Below are 18,397 nucleotides of genomic sequence, written 5' to 3' on the forward strand. Positions count from 1 at the left end.
TTTTTTTTAAGAAGCCTGAATGTTCCTTGTATTATACAAACTATTAAATTCAAGATGAATAAATTTATATCATCATCATTCTCCGGGCGTTTACTTTATAATTAACTATTACCAATTCCATTGTAACAATTGTACCAAATAATTATACCACATGAGACCTTAGAATTATACGCACACTGAGGTCAACAGTTTATTCCGACATAAAACTTGCGACGGCCATAAAGTAACTACGTTATTATTACCTCGCCGGTAAAGAATGCTGGTAATAAGCCCCCGAATGTTCGCCGGGACCCCTGCCCGCAATATTATTAAAAATAATTCCTCATTTTTATTGCCTTAGGTGTAGTGGTTGCTTTAATAAATGAGTGGTCATTGTTCGGGTTAGTTGCACTTTTTAGTTGATTGGGGAGCTAAGGGTAATAATGAGTTTGGATTATTTTTCGGTATTGCCGTAACTCGTTTAAGGCTACCTCAATGTGTGTTATTTATCCCGTATAAATATTGAAATTCTTTTTCTCATTAAGAATATCATTTTAATGCCTTAATGCAAAATTCGTTAAGTGTCTTCGCCTGTACTTACTTTCCTTTAATTTAAATTTTGCAGGTTATAATGACACGAACATTTTCTTTTTATTAAAGTATGAAATCATGCTATAATGCGTATGCGACTTCTCCATTTTTAAAAATATACCTTCATAATTTTAATATATAAATTTAGACGTATTTGTATAAATTAAGGTATTTAAGAGTTAACTAGGGTTTATTATGATACATGTACTTGCCTTTTTAAACAAGTGTGTTAAAAAAAGCAACTAAGTATTTTTCCAACTCGAGCTTGACCCATTTTCTTGATGGTAATCGATGAGCTAAAGTTTCGTAGCTCCGTAGCAGCCGTAGACGTCGCGCCGTCGTAGCACGTTCTACGGGATTCTTCGTAGGAGCTTGAATAAGAATAATGTAAGTTTTTTATCACACATAATTTTTATTTATTTATTGGTATGAAATATTAACGGCTATATCAACAGGATAAAAAAAAGTAAAGTCATATTCAAAAAATATTATAATTACAAAAAATTTGTTACATTAATGTAAATTATTTTATCATCTGTATATGTGTGACGTGGTTTTATATGTGTGTAAAAGAAAATGCTGACTGGTCTACTACGATATCAACGTTCAGCCCAAACCACTGGGTACCTATATAGATTAGAAATTTGGCATGTAGGCAGCGGCATGTAAGTTCAGGAATTCACTAATACAGGATTTCCCGGAATTCCCTCGGTAAGACTGCGGGCGTACTCTCAATTTTGAAAACTGGCCGCCGAGAAAAGATATCTCTCTCTCTCTCTCTCTCTGTGTCTCTCTCTCATCTCTGCGTGTTCCCAGTTGCACCCTCCACAGAAGTGTTTCGTTGCCCGGGGTCTTCCGACTTTTCTCTCTACACTTGGTCCGGTTTTCGGCGTCCTTGAATTTCAGTCCGTTGGCTCGCATTTCATCTTTTGCGACGTCCAGCCATGATCTTTTTGGCCTGCCCCTTCTACCTGTGCACGGCGGTTAGAATGGATGTTTAAGGAAATCACCATGGAGGTGACGGCCCTAACAAAGTATGAAAAAACAAATGCATAAATTACACGAAATACATTTCACGATACATGCGCCTTATGACATCGTAAAAGTCGATATTTTATAAGGCATTTACAAGTGATGAACTTAAGCACCCTTCCATGGCTATCACAGAGCAAAGGCTGCAAGGCTGAGTCGTGCTTTATTCTGTGCATAGAAATCTAAATATATTTATATTTATTATTATGTATTAATATAAATGGATTTTTGTTTGAAGAGCAGAGTGTAGTGTATAGAGTATAGTGTCGTGTGATTTTCGCCACTTCAGAATGATGTTACTGTATATTTTTCTCATGGATGTAGTAAAAGGCGACTAAGGGAATATAGACGCTTCTATGTCGTACAGCTTTTGCCTTAATGGGTAAGGTTGTATTACAAAGGATGCAGATATCAGATGGGAGTCGCAGCGTGCAAAAACCTGATCATAGCTTCTCTCTAGAGACGCGAGTATGTTATAGAGATAACGTCAGAATGAAGAAGAAATAAAATGTCCCATTACTTAATGTATTCAAATGGGAATTAACGCGAAAAAATACTGTTTTTAATAGTGATTTGTTTTTTTTATAACTATATACTATTTTCTTGTTACTGTGTAAATTTCTATGCAATAAAGATATAACAAACAAACAAACTGTTTTTCTCTCAATGAGTTCGTTTTCACTGAATATGATGTCAGTGAATGAAGATTCCACCGCGCCGAAGGAGTCATAATACCAGTTCACCGGTCATCTTGTGACCACGGTCGTTGTAACCCATTCGGAAAGTTCAGAAAAATCGCGGCGATTCCCGTTTGAATTATCCCGAGAAAGTTTACCAGTATGAAATGTCCTATTGTAAATACTTCAAACTACAGACCTCAGAGTCTCTACTTCAGGTAAATCTTGGCAGATTTCTTAGCAACTGTAATGCTGTCAAATAAAATGTATACATATATATATATATACATTATGTTACTGACGGTAGCGATAACGATAACCACCAGTTTGCAAAGATAAATTTACAAAAAATAAATTTGTATACTAATATATTACCGCTACTATATTTATTTAATATTCCTAATTATATGGTTCTGTGTTTTTTTTCTTTTGTTTGTTTGTTTGTTTGTTGTATCTTTATTGCATAGAAATTTACACAGTAACAAGAAAATAGCCAGTACATAGTTATAAAAGAAACAAATCACTTGCAATGGCGGACTTATCCCATGAAGGCATCTTATCTTTTCTGTGTGGTGTGTTCTCCTATCACAGAGCAAGGACGGAGCGTTCGCCGCTCTGTGCCCGCCATAATACTTACGGACGGAAAAATTTAAATCTTTGGATCGATGTATTTCCTCTGGGAGTGGTCGCTCGCCACGCCCTCTACAGTTTTTTATTTATTCCAGTCTGGAACCGTGAAGTTTTGTCATTGTTTTTCTTTTTTAAACTCTTTAGTCATATTATTTTTTTCTATTCCGAGTTTAAAAAGTGAATAAGTCTGGAAAAGACGAATGACATCTATTCACATCTTCGAATTGATGTTAAAGAAGACGATTATAGGACAACGTTCTCTAGGCGGATAGTATCAGGCCTTCTGATGACCATACAAAATTTGCCTTAGCATTTCATAGCGTGTGAAATATTTCTTTGTACCTAACAGATCACTGTATTTGATACAAACGGTTGAGACTGACTGGATTAATATAATTTTTTTGAAGACAGTTTCACAGAAATTTTGTATTCACGTAACTAAAATTGTAGTTTAAACCCGTGTTTTGTTTAATTCGCAACTAAATATATTTTTAAGAAGAAAGTGATCTCAATAAAATGTAAAAAAGTGACGTGGGTTGATCCTTAATTTCTTTTATTTACCAGCGTTGCCTCGGGATTTGACCTCCGAAAGAAGAGTGTAAAACAAAAAAAATCCAGTAAATTACGTACTCGCGATAATGTCAGAAAATCTTCTCTAAGTGCATCTCTTATACTACACTTACATTAGTCACCTAAAGCCTATATATCAAATTTCAAGACCCAATGGTTTGGGCTGTGCATTATTGTCAGTTAGTCGTTCAATAACGAAACCGTTTAATTAGGTTTAAAATTTTACCATAAAAGAGTTTGCATTACTTTGCATTATTCCGATTAGCATACATTAAAATTTTATCCCGTTCCATTTCCAAACGAAACTCAAATTTTTTTTTACCACAAACTGGCCACTAATTTTTCTTTTTCCGTGGTGGGCGGGGCGTAGCGCGGCGCCGCCTGCCCAGCGCCGCGGCGCCGTCAGTTCAGAAAACGCCGCGGTGTTGAGTGCATGTTGAAACGGTGTTAGTTGCAGTACAGCTGATACACGTAAAGGTACGTGCTATATTATTTTGTTGTTGGTGATTTACCTATGTTTAAAGAAGAAAAAAGAATGGTGGATTTTAATATTCCCACTTTGTGAAAAAGTAGTTTTTGAAATGTTTGTTTGTAAATAATACGTGATTTCAAAAATATATTTAATGATATTACTTTTTCTTTATTACGTACTTCATTTTATAAAAAAAAAAATATTTGTGCATTACGGGTAAATTTCATATCTTTTTAATCAAAAATTACTTAAGTTATCATAAAATCGTCAAAATCATCTTATATAAAAAAATTATATTTTTAAATTACCTACTTTGAAAATTCTTTTCACTTTTTTTTCCAAATTGACGATCGACGCCGAAATCATATTATTCATATTTATTTAAAAATGAAAACGTTACGTATCTTTTTTAAAAATTAAATAAAATTTAAATAAAATTTAAATTCATTTATTTTAATATTTTATATCTTGATGTATGAAAATAACTTTATTTCTCAAAAAAACTCATTTAAAAGAAGTAAAACAGTTATGCTTGACTTTTGAATTACCTACATAAAAAATATAAAATTAAGTTAACCAAACCGTATCATAATTAAACTATTTTAAAATATACGATTTAAAAAATATATATATATATCTATAGTATTTAATTTTTCTTGTTTAATTAAATTTTTATTTTAATTATTTTTAAGTCTATGTATGTGTAATTTTTAAATTAAAATTGTAATAAAAGTAAAGGTAAAGTATGTTTAAGTATATGCATGCCAATTAACATATCACAATGATGGACCTGTTTTTGAAGGATCCCCAATAATTAGATCCGGCGAGCTATAGAAATTTAGATGATGATTTAAACCAAACCATAGAAATTGTCGGCCGAAATTAGTATTCTTAATTTTTTAAATCTTAGTTTACATTTACTTCAGAGTCCCGGGTTCGAACCCCGGTTGATTCAAGATAATTGATATTTATCGAGTTAACCTGTGCTTGAAGTTAAATAAAACAATTAATGTCATTAAGTAGGTAATTATCACCAAAATATTCTTCTTTTCCTCAGCACTGATTCTTATAGTCATAAAAACCAATAAATTGGCCATTTATAAGTAATTAAAATCTTTTGCATAAAACTAAAACCAAAAATATTTTCAGCCGTCGTATCGCGCGCAGATCCGGTAAAATGGCGGTTTACGCGTTTATTTCTTTCGGTGTATAAATGGTAATACATTCCATTATATTTCACTGCTCAGCGAATGTTTGAATGCATTTTTTACGTCATATCTAAATATAAACATGTGTGTACCTACACGGTATAAATTTAATTTCAGATATAGTAGTTTTAAAGTTAGCTGATAGCCCCATTTTTATATGTTCAAAAATTATTAAAAAAAAGTTTTTACTTTTAAATGGCTCTTTAAACTTTTCAACCATTTAAAATATCCTTTAGAACATTGATATTGTAAATGGAATAATGGAAGTATATCATGGGTAATAATAATTAAGTTATTGTGTAGGAAGACTGTGGATTTTCTTTGGAGAATTCCTTTACTTTTGCAAATAAATTTTATCTTCTTTTATTTGCATTTTAATAAGTACTATAAAACTTTATTAATTATAAAACACGAAACAGGATTTGGCAGAAAATAATTAAAATAATTATAACACCCTGTTGAGTATTAATTAGAACAGTATTTTATTAAACTTATTAAAATGGGCTTGCCACAGTATTTGTAAGTTTCTTACAATTTAACTTACCGTTTCACTAGTCACTCTTTTTCTACTGATATTTTCCATTACGCTACCCATCCAGCAGAATTGAGGACCACCTTTTTTGAAGTCGGTTTACAATTAAAATTATGTAAATGTATTCTCCTGTCTCTTTCACCAAAAAAATTATATGTCTGTGTTATGCAAAAAAAGAGGATAGTTAATAATAATAAAAATATTCTGTTTATACCGAAGCTTGAAAATTAAATAATTAAAAAAATATATATGTAACCGTTTCTAATCCTTTCTGACTCCATTTGCATAACCGCTCATACGTTCCCAGATTATTAATATCATCCCTTTAAACAGATTTAATTGCATACCGCGCTCATTCGGCTTCGTCCGCGGCCGCCGAGGCAATGATTCTTATCTGAAACTTATTGAAAAAGGGGGCGTCACATTCCTATCGGCCATAAATCAGGGACGTCTATCTTTCTTTTTAAGTCTGCTTTTTATTGCCCACTTATTGGCCTGTTGCAAACTGATCTATGTCTTGGATAACGGACGATCTGTGATTATTGTTTAACCGACTTTGAAAAGAGGGTTATGTTTTGCGACTGCATTCTTCTATATCCATTTACCAGGTTTGTGAACGGATAGGTGAAGCAGTTTTACAATGTATTACATACATGTATGTATGTATTAGATTAACTCTTTCAATCACATTCCTAATGCTTTTTCGTGTTCCCAGTTTAATTATTATTTTAATTAGCTGGTTTATTAGTTTAATTATGTAGGAGTTTAGCGTATAGTGGTATTATTTTATTATATAATATTCTCCCTTAATTATAAATCTCGATCGAATGTTTATTGTTTTTAAATATATTTGATTCATTATAATCTTAATTACGACTAAATTAATACCGATAGAAGGATAAAAAAAGGAATAAGGACGTACAATCAATTGCTTACAGTTACAAGGAAATCACGTATACAGTCGCAAATAGATCGCACCACAGACATAGATTAAAATAGACACGCGAGTGAGATTGGATGCAATCTGGTGGCAAAGTAACGGGGAAAATATAATCTTTTTATTTTGTTTATAAGCTAATGTAATTTATTTGTTTTTTTTTACCGTTTTTCTTCATCTCACAAGTAAATTTGCTACTAAGTGTATATAGTTAATGTATAACAGTTTTTTTAGTTTGTGTGTTTTCATTTATTTCATTTTAATGGTGGTTGACCTATATATCACAAAATACTTTCACTAAGTTTTAAAAATATTTTCATTAAGACAATCGTGCATACATACATAAAGTCTCATCTACGTCTCTTGCAGTGTAGACAGAAGCAACGATTGAGAAAATCAACCTTTTCTTAATGTAGGTTACGTGACACATCTTACAAAATATTATAACTTTAACTTATGAGATTTAATTTATAATTTTTTTTAAACATTAGTTTGGCTTTTACGCACAAAATCTAAATTTTCTGGATTTAAAGCTGTCTCATTTGTAACTGAGGTATAAAAATATAAAATTGTGCTGCATTAAGCTAAAGAATCGCCTAAATGAAGATCTATTTAATTGAATTAAATAACTCACAATAGGCATCAAAAACAAGACACGTTAAGTCATTCATATAGGGAAAATAATTCTTTTAGATTGCTGCTAAGACTCCCTCGATTCTGTAGTGCCTCTGAAATATTTGCTCAGGCAAGAACGGATGGATTTCATGCCGTGATCCGTAAAAAATGGCATCATGCTAAGGTGATTAAAAACGATTTATAACAGCATCCTGAAAACTGTAGCGGATAGACCGGAAGCACCAATAATAGGCCACCTAGTGTGGGGGACATGCTGATAGCTGTATATAGTCAAATATGAAGCCGAGTTTTCAGCGGCACCCCGGTGTACAATAGTTCTTTTTTTATTGCATACCTTTTAAAATTTTATTTTAGCATTCGTATTCACTATGCAAAAGTAATTTATCTCTAAGTTTTCTGTATTACTAACAAAGCGGATCATGATATCTGTATAATAATAAATGAATTTGAATTTGAAATGGTGTGGTCTATTTCGATCTACGTCTATGTTACGACCGCCGCCGGCACCGCGTGTCTCATTTCATAACGTTTACATTGGTATATTTATTATCCATCGCCGTGCAACTTCTTTTCAAGAATGTTTACGTTTACAGATAGAGCGCAACGGATATGGACCAACTGGTGCACTACGCTAGCTGTAGTGAACAATGCTTTATAAATTACCTAGGTTACATTAGCCGGGTGGGTTGCAGCATTAATGTCTTAGAATTAAAAATACGTATTAGCCATCTACATATATTAAAGAATATGCTGATTTATTAACCGATAAATTACGTATGCAGAGATCGTGGCAAGCGGAAAGAGGTATTCTCTGCCTACCCCTCCGGGAAAGAGGCATGATTTTATGTATGTATGTATGTAAAAATTACGTACAGAAAATTTTTAATTTTATTTAATCGGAAATTAAAATATTTTGTTTTACGCTTTATCGGATTAAATAATTTTTATTCTCGAAGAGATCCCAAAGTCTGCTAAAATCAACGTGTATTTCATTTAAATAAGACTCGTTACGCGTTGATAGGTTTTTACCATATGATCTAATAGGTACGGGTTCCCCTACAAAGGTTACGGAGGTCACATGGGAGTCGCCGCCGCTTTGGGAATTAGTAGATTAAAAATCTATCAAACATTCTACGATGCCAAAACTATAAAAAAATAGCAGATCGATTCTTAGCACTTTAGAATAGGACCACTCCATATCTTTTCCATGGATGTCGTAAAAGGCGACTAAGAGAAAGGCTAATAAACTTTGGATTCTTCTTGTGATGGGCTAGCTATACCACTATTAGCATCTCAATTCCATCCAGCCATACACCTGTACGTAACCTTTCAGTCTCTTCAAGACTGTTGGCACTGTCTGCCCCACAAGGAATAAGACGTGATTATGCATCGATCGATGTTAGGAATGCGATAATGGAGGACCGACAGCCTAGACTAAGCTTAGGTTTGTTTGTCAATCATGTTACATTTGAGTTTAATCAAACCAAATGTATGTAATTTACAGTAAACAGCACAATATCCGGAGGGTTAATGATTCTATTGACGTATGAAGGTATATACCTACCGTTATAAGATGAAATGAATGAATAAAATTCTCAATAGCGTCTTAGTTTTTGCCAACGGAATGCTTACACGCGTTAAATTAAAGAAAAAATTGATTTTCAAAATATAACTCTTGGAAAAAATTATATATATTTACTACAATATTATCAATTTTGCCTCCCAATATATTTTTTGCGCGTATGCATGTGTGTATTTGTAAAAAGTTGTATTTAACAGCTGAGTTGATCTCCCTTTTCACATGGTACCTAGGAGCTGACTCAATATGAGAAGATATTATCTGAGTAGACTTATGCATTTTTATTCATTCATCTTTTTGTTAATTTTGGTCAGAGTTATGGAGGTGGCTATTTTTTGGAATTTCTATGAGGAGGTCCACATGAAAATAAAACTGAAAATTTTTTGTAAAAAAAAAGAGCTGCTTACAATCGATATACTCGTTTTTTGAAAATAAAAATATTTATTTTTCTCTCAAATCTTAAGCAGTAGGTAAGTACAAACAATTATTCGATTAAATAAGTCGGTTAAATTTCTATAACCGCATAAAAATCAGTTCACCGAAACGCAAGATAATTGCGAACAAACACACACAGATGCATACATACATACAGGTCAAATTGAGAGCTACCTTTTTTGAAAGCGGTTAAAAAGAAAAGAAAACTCAGCAACTCCTTGTCTTTTATTGGCGTTACACTCATACTAAAATTTTTAGGTTAATAAAGAATCAATTCTAATATCTTACCTATATATTCTTTACTTTCGTACAAATATTACCATCCCTTATAAAATAGCTCATCCAATTATCTCGCAATAACCCTACCAAATAGAACAGACATCCAATGTCTATACCAGTTAGTTGTAATTAATATGTCTTCTCTAATCAGCGTCCGTATAGCCATCAGGAGCCGTCTCCTGCGGTTGGGAATTAGATCAAATACGGTAATAGCTCAGTCGTAATCAAGCTGGAAGGTAAACAGGCCTTGCTTTGTGTCAGCACAAAGCAAAGACGTCCAGTGTACGGTGCAGTCATGTCCCTTTATATTGCGTGAGATTCGAATTCAAAATGTTTATTCGTTATTATGATACATCACATCTTTTGGTTTCACGACATTGGTTGACGTCAAATAAATAACTTAAAACTAAGTTTACTGCCGTTTCCAAATTGCAGTGCAGAAGAAGCGGTAACAAACTGCACTGCAGCTTTTTCTGCAATAATGTCAACTTTACAATTATTATAGTTTCATATAGATATTATTGCTTTCATGATTTGTCGCGCTTGGCCGGTTTTATAAGTATACATTACATTTTATACGCATTCCAGTAGTTTCATTAAGAGGATATATTTATTTTCATACCCCTCTTATTCTGCTAATGACTCATTTTACATGATCATGTTGTGTACACTAAAATTGGACATTTTACATGTTCAATATACTCGTATATACATTTCCTAAAGATAATAATGCAATTTTAAATCTATTTGTATGTGCAACTTAATAAATAAAGCAATAATAACAAAAATTTATCGTTATACTATGTAGTGTAATTAAACAGATGGTATTGTACTTCAATTTATTTGTTTTACGAGAGAGGTGTTTACTAGCCCCAAAAAGTCGTGTTTATTTTTCCAACGGGCACTTTACATTGCCACTGAACTATAGGAAACGAAACAATGGCTTTGTAAATAAACATCATTGGACGTTCATGTGTGATTCTTTCCATTTTGTGGTAGGTAGTTATTCTACTTTTTTCGTTTATACGCAATGGAGCGTTTTAGTGGCCAGTATCCGGTGAATAGTTCTTTTATTTTTAATTCTATTCTATTATTAATGTCATTTGTGTTGTGTTGTATTTTATAAGAGACTAGCTGTACCCGAGACATCGTCCGCGTGTAATAGTTATTTTGGGCAACATTGAAGCCCTAAAGGATGAATAATTTTCCCCGATTTTTTCTCATTTTCCATTATTTCTTCGCTCCTAATAGTTGCAGCATGATGTTATATAGCCTAAAGCCTTACGCGATAAATGGTCTATTCAACATAAAATAATTTTTCAATTTGAACCAGAAGTTCCTGAGATTAGCGCGTTTAAACAAACAAACTCTTCAGCTTTATAATATTAGTATAGATTGTTAAAATTAATTTACAATTTAACGTTATTTGTTAGGCAGGTATTAAAGAATTTTTTTATAATTCGGAACATCCGTCAGCAATATAAAGGAGAAGTGCTCATACGGTGAGGGAAAATACCGTGAGGGAATCGGCACATTCAGGAAATTGGATGTGTAACCATGGGTCCAATATGGATTGGGTTTACCTGCAGAGGTTGCGAAGGTTAGTTGGGAGTCCCTTCGTGTAAAAACCTGATTCACCCATCCAAGATCCATGGGCAAAGGCATACCCCAAGCTCCTCTCCAGAGAGGTGAGGATGCAACCGGGACTAAAGCCAGGAGGAAGAAGGTGAAGAGTGGCGAAGGAGCAAAAATATCTGTTAAGAACAATTCAAGTTTAATTCTTATTACTATTAGGGACATTCGTGATAATTAATATGTAATAGTGCCGTGTGGTTACCGGCACCATTAGAAATAAGAATAGCGCCACTCCATCTCTTTCCCATGGATGTCGTAAAAGGCGATTAACGGATAGGCTTATAAAATTGGGATTCTTCTTTTAGTCGACAGGCTAGCAACCTGTCACTATTTGAATCTCAATTCTATCATTAAGCCAAACAGCTGAACGTGGCCTATCAGTCTTTTTAAGACTGTTGGATTTGTCTACCCCGCAAGGGATATAGGCGTGATTATAATTAATTTGTTTAATATCTATAAAATGTAAAGTACGCATGAAAAATGAAGATTTTTTTTTTATCTTCAATTTACATCAGAACTACTCGACCCCCTTATACCTATGAATTAAACGTGTCTTTCTGTCTTTTGATCTGTAGCTCATAAACGAATAGATAAGCAGTATTTTACTTTAATTTGTTTTTTCTATCCAGAGTGCAGCCACCATTATGGAGGGCTTCCTTCACCACATGGCACCCCAGTTCCTCCACCCGGCTTTGCAGAGCTTTGGCTGCGGAGCTTTTAGGCCGATAGGGGGCGCTTTCCACCCCCTGTACCCGGGGAAAGCTTTCGCTAGACATCTGGGGGAGCAGTACGCGTTGGGGCAGAGTGTCGGGCAAGCGCTGAGAGTAAGTGAAAAAGAAGAGTATTAAATACTTTATTTATTCATTTATATGATTAATTAACAGAGATCGGATTAGGTAGATTGATTTTATGTACTTGCATCATGAATTACCATAGAAAGCATAACATGGATAAGCCTCTTCTCTTGGATTCAATTACAGTACTTACACTTACAGTAAACTACATTGTCCGCGGGTAACATAGGACTACAATTTACATGAACGAAGTCGGGGGAAAACAGCTACCACTAATACATATATTCTTCATCCCACTTGTAAAAATTCCGGAAAAAATATTAATAATTTACTAATCCCGCAATCCCGGACGGAGGCATGTCCATAGTAATATATATGTTTCAGTTCATTGACCACAATTCAATCTATCTATTCCGATCTTTATTAATTAATCATTTGTTGTTATCAAATTTTATAATGTCGACCTGTTCAAGACACTTGGTTGTCTTTTTTCGTAGCAAACGTAAATAAATTTCCTAATTGCAATTAATTTGTCACGTCCAGAGTAAATTGAGAAAAAAAATACATATTTCTTGACCATTTATTCAATTTGTTGATTGATGTGTTTTCTTTTTCCTAGCGAATAAAAAAAGAATAACAAACAATCTGGAAACATTTTTAATTTATCAGACCTACATGTACCTACGGATCTTATATCATATTTGACGGCCTCTGTGGCGCAGCGGTAATACGCTTGTCTGTGACACCGGAGGTCCCGGGTTCGAATCCCGGTCAGGGCATGATGAGAAACGAACTTTCTCTGATTGGTCTGGGTCTTGGATGTTTATCTATCTATGTATTTATTATAAAATATAGTATCCTTGAGTCAGTATCATGTAACACAATTCTGAACTTACTTCGAGGTTAACTCAGTCTGTGTAATTTGTCCCGTATATATTATTATATTATAAATATTATATTGATCTAAGGAACACAATACACAAACATACACATATATTTAATGAACATATTTTGGCACGTTCTGTAGCCTAAACCAATCGACGGGTTTAATCAGGTTCTATCAATTTTTTCCGATTAATATTTGCCGCGAGGCTGCAATTTTTTCGGATGAACTTTTAAATTGAATTTTTTAATAAAGTTTTGTTGCCAACTAGACATTAGCCCGGGGTGCTTTTTCCGTGAAAATGTTAAAGTACTAGTACCTACTCTATTTTGTATCTGTGTGAAATAATATCCAAATCATATTAAGATTTGTTTCGTGGTATATTTAATTAAACCAGTGCCTAACTTCAAACAAAAATACAATTCTTCATTCATTCATATAAGCACGTCTATAGCCCTTGCGGGGTAGACAGAGACGACAGAGAGTGATAGGCTACATTCAGCTGCAAGTTGCTAGCCCATCGCCTAATCGAAAAATCCCAAGTTTATAAGCGCATCCTTAAGTCGCCTTTTACGACATCCATGGGGTAGAGATCTCTTTTTATCTTAGTAATATCGTTAATGACATGACTGAAAATATTTTACATACATTATATAATTTAAATTAATAAGTTAATTTATGAATTTTATGTAAGTAGGTACATAGTAACAGGATGAGTAATTTAAATTTTTATGGTTATTTTTGTATGAAAACTTCTTAGTGCCGTGTGGTTCCCGGCACCAATAAAAAAAAACGAATAGGACCACTCCATCTCGTTCCCATGGATGTCGTAGAAGGCGACTAAGGGATAGGCTTATAAACTTGGGATCCTTCTTTTAGGCGATGGGCTAGCAACCCGTCACTATTACAATCTCAATTCTATCACTAAGCCGAACAGCTTAACGTGGCCTGTCAGTCTTTTCGGAACTGTTGGCTCTGTCTACCCCGTAGGGGATGAGGACGTGATCATATGTATGTATGTATGAAGACTTCTTAAAATACATCATCTATTGATTCTAGCAGAGCGTTCGCGACGATACTAGCACCCCGCCTTTGTACCGGCACTACGCGGCTCGGGACGACACCAGCTCCCCAGGGTCTGCCGCCTCCGCCTCCCCCCGACCCTGCAAGGACGATGAAACTCCCGCCCCACCGACTTGTACCGACTCCCATGACTTCTTCTCTCGTAAGTATCTGCATTTATTCTTCTCCCAATGGTCTTGAGGATAGAATACATTAGCTCCACCTCCCTTGACCCTGCAAGGATGATGAGACTCCCGTCCCACCGACTTGCACCGACTCTCATGACTTCTTCTCTCGTAAGTATCTGTAATTCTTCTTTTCCCAATGGTCTTGAGGATAGAATACACCAGCTCCCCAAGTTTGGCTGCGTCCACCTCTCCCAACCGAGCAATAATAACGAGACATTAACCTCAGCGACTTGTAGTGACTCTTTGATGACTTCTTCTCTCGTAAGTATCTGTAATTCTAAAATATCCTCCAACTAGCTGCTGGTGCCGCCATGAGACCTTAAGATTGGGTATGCGGCGAAGAATGTTACACGCCTTCGTCGCAACTCGGATCTCTAGTGAGGTAAATAGCATCAGATACTTCCTTTCTTGTTCTATAAACATACATACATAAAATCACGCCTCTTTCCCGGAGGGGTAGGCAGAGACTACATCTTTCCACTTGCCACGATCTCTGAATACTTCCTTCGCTTCATCCACTATAATTAGTTCTATAAAACTGGTACATAATTTTATAGGTAAACTAGAGGCCGCCCGCGACTTCGTCCGCATGGAAACCCTATCAATCCCGCGGGAACTCTGGGATAAAAAGTAGCCTATGTGTTATTCTGGGTCTTCAGCTACCTACATACCAGATTTCATGGTAATCGGTTCAGTAGTTTTTGCGTGAAAGAGGAACAAACATCCATACAAACTTTCGCCTTTATAATAGTAGTAGGATAAAACTCGATAGATTTTCTTGCTTTAGTACCTATCATACCTACCCCTCCGGGAAAGAGGCGTGATTTTATGTATGTATGTATGTAGTACCTATCATTCTTCTCTTTCTTCTTTTGAATTAGATTTTGTTGCCTGGAAGAGATAGCATAATGCGATAAGGCAGCCTTATGTAGCCTTAGCATAAATTTTAAGGATAAATAAATAATTTTTATAATTATGTATGTGCATTTTATCTATTTTTGGGACATTTCAGCTGACGGCGAACGCAAGTCTGCTTGCGGCGTGTGCGGCGCACGGCTAGGTCCTGGCGTTGCGCAGGCGCACTTCTTGCAAGAACTTCAACATCTCTACAGCTTGAGTGCTCTGCCAAGAGACGCTGCGCCGGCGACGCATTCTCTGCACCATCAGGATGAAGATGCTCGATGGGAGGTCAGTAATTTAAAGTACGATAGTCAGAAAGATAGTTTGCATAAAGTGTTGTAGTGGGTCAGTTTATTAATTTGATGTGACATAATTATTTTGTCACTCTTATATCGTGGTCTCTGGTCAAAGCCGGTCCTAACGGTGTCGTCCAGGAGAGCCTTGGGTCCGTTATGGGCGGACATAGGGTCTTCGTTGCGAAAATGTTTGGAGAAAGCTGAAGAAGATAACATAACTGTTCTGAATGATGAAAATTGATTTTTGAAAATACAAAACATGTATTGTCAGCGGGAATATATTACAGAGTGACAACGAGAGAAGTTGAAGGAATTCATTAATTATTTTTTTGTTCGCAGACATATCAACGTATTCGAGCGAACAGACAACGACGACTGAAGCTGCGCACACGCAAGCGCCACCATACGGTGGAAAGCATGCTGGGTTACGACCTGGAGGAAGAGAGACGAGAGGAGAGGCCTCGGGAGTCCAGGACTTATGACGCGGAAGATGAGCCCGTGGATGTGGAGGGGGATTCGCTGGGATGGCCTGAGGGGCCCATCAATGTTGATGGTAAGTGTAAAACAAGTAGCATACAGATATACTATACCGGATTATTACAATTATTGATTTTTACACAATCTTTCACCCATATAATTTGTAACAACGCGAGATTTTAACTATATGCATACCAAATTTCATATTGGTGTATTCAACTGTTGTTTATTTGGAATCGGATAATCAATTTTTTTTATTTATTTTTTTTATTTATTTTGACACAAACAGTCATAAGAAACAAATAAGTACAATAATACAGTTTTAAAAAGATAGACCAAACAGTGTCGAGCAAACCTTGAGAGAGTTTTGACAACCAAACCAACAAATGTATAATTGCAGAAAAAGACCAACGCACCGAGGGTGAGAAGCTGCACCTCAACTACGTGGAAGACCTGGAGATCTCCAGCACCAACGACGCCATGCAATCGCCAGAACGCGTGAGGTATTTTTTCTCTTAGACCCCGTGCCGTAGGATCATTCGTTGTAAAAAATAATTAAAATATAGATGTGAACTACGATGGACCTCCCAAAATAGGCAATATTAGGTGATTGTTTGCTAAGGAATTAATATAAGAATGAAAAATATACTTACTTTAGACTAGTACTGAAAAAGACTTTTGGTTTCACAATGATACCAATGGTAACTATAACTAAACCAACGTTTGTCCTGTTTGAAACAAACAAAACTTATAGTTTAATAAGATAATCTTCCACAGGATTGAAACGCCCAAACCCCTCTCGCTGGAATGCCCTTCAAAGGCCACGGAGTCGTCAGAAAGGCCTGCGGAGGTGTCCACTTCAGAGGCCTGGTCCGGAGCCCCTCCTCCGCCAGCCACCGACTCCTGGCCCGCGCTGGCTGCGGAGGCCTACCTCCAGGCCGCTAGGCACAAGATGGAAGGAGAAAACCTGCCTTCATCTACTGATTCTAGGAATTAAGAGCATTTTTGCATCAAGCACCTTTACTTTTATGCCCTTCAAGACGTTGAATTATAAGAAGCCTCTGACTGCGAACTACTCTCATTCCTTGCTCTTCACCTAACCCAGAGAAGTCCAGGGATGTGTTTACATCACAGGTTTAGAATAATAAGAAGCCTGCTGACTGCGAACAACTCTAACCTAACCTAACCTAACCCAGAGAAGTCCAGTGAGGTGTTCAGATCACAGGTTTGATCTGCCGCCGGCCCTCAAAACCCAGGATGGAAGAAAAAATGTACCTTCTACCGCTGTTGTGTTTATCCGATTAAATCTAATTGTTATTGCGGCTTCTGGGATAACTACAAACTCCTTACTTTTAAAATTTTACGGGCAGTATTGTTCAAGTAGTGTGTTCAAAATGTCTGCCTTTGCAGTGTGCATATCTTCTTGAATTACTTCATTACCTTTTCTCTCTTCCTTTACCTCTTTTTTCGCGGTAGAATTACTGTAAACTAATTGACACTTGAGTAGGTACTAAAATTAAAATGCATTCATATCCTTTTAAGTAATTATCTAATCATTGTGTATAGAATTTAAAATATATATTATAATAAAATGCATCGTTATATTGAATAGGTACTACTCTTTTATTGATGCAAGTGTATTAGCAACAACCTCCAAACAAGTTCGGGAGGTATTTTTCTTGTTGTATATCTGTACTAGTAAGTACTTAATAATTTTGTGGTTTTAGCTAAAATTGTATAAAAGTAACATAGATTGTGTATCGTTTAAAAAAAAAGAGAAACAAAATTGAAATAAAAATAATGAAGCGCATCTAAAACTAACGCTAGAAATGTACTATTATAGTTTTGGAAATTGTCCCATTATTTATCTCAAAATATAATAGATAATTAATTATAATTACACTTAAAAAATCTGCATGCATGTAAAAATCTGTTTTAATTATAATGTAAATAACAATGTAACAATGTTTTAATGATAGATTCGTTTAAAAATTCTTATTAGTGTTAAGTTTGTGTTTATTACATTATTAACGATCATCGGAAAATTTTAGTGTTTCTAAAGTTAATTCAGTCAATAATTGTAAACAATTTTCTCGATAACCATAATGGCGGAAGATTTGTGGAAAGTTTTATTTGTTTTAATTAAAAACAAAAATAATTAAACTTTCTATAAATGGTCAACACTCACTATTTAAATTAATCTGGCTAATAATCAGATTTCCTAAGATTATTTTATACTTTATTCCCGGTCGTTATACAAACATGCTTTGTAATAAAGAGCATTAGCTTATTATATGTAATTTATACTAATATTAGTAGTGTTAAGCAGATCAGTTGTTAACCTCTATGTGTAAATAAACGTTGTCAAATTTTATTCAATGACAGACATTTGTATGATGTTGATCATCAGAACATTTATTTTCTCCGTTTAAATGGTGACGAGACCAAATGATTGACTGATTCCCAAAAAAAAATCCCATCATTTGATCAAGAAAACTCCTAAAGTCATTATTTCATGAAGCGAAATCACCACGTTCATTCAATAAAACTTTAGTCTCTGGTCATTTTATTGCGCTACCCTCAGTTGACGGTGTGACTATACTGC

General features: G+C 35.0%; 1 protein-coding gene across 3 annotated transcripts; it reads left to right on the forward strand.

The window, feature by feature from the left end:
• Positions 1-3,847: 3,847 nt before the first annotated feature.
• On the forward strand, positions 3,848-18,170 carry LOC106130572 (protein Teyrha-meyrha). Of its 3 annotated transcripts, none has more exons than XM_060953585.1 (8): positions 3,848-3,956; positions 5,101-5,167; positions 11,822-12,016; positions 13,929-14,094; positions 15,132-15,307; positions 15,655-15,868; positions 16,193-16,295; positions 16,570-18,170. In XM_060953585.1, exons 2-8 carry the CDS (start codon positions 5,165-5,167, stop codon positions 16,787-16,789), a joined length of 1,077 nt encoding a protein of 358 aa, XP_060809568.1. In that variant the 5' UTR covers positions 3,848-3,956; positions 5,101-5,164; the 3' UTR covers positions 16,790-18,170. The 3 variants fall into 3 exon arrangements, with proteins under 3 accessions (XP_060809568.1, XP_013184899.2, XP_060809569.1); XM_013329445.2 differs by having other exon boundaries at positions 13,932-14,094; XM_060953586.1 differs by lacking the exon at positions 5,101-5,167 and having other exon boundaries at positions 3,893-3,956.
• Positions 18,171-18,397: the final 227 nt, after the last annotated feature.

The sequence above is a fragment of the Amyelois transitella genome, chromosome Z (genome assembly GCF_032362555.1).
Source record: "Amyelois transitella isolate CPQ chromosome Z, ilAmyTran1.1, whole genome shotgun sequence".
Lineage (NCBI taxonomy): Eukaryota > Metazoa > Arthropoda > Insecta > Lepidoptera > Pyralidae > Amyelois > Amyelois transitella.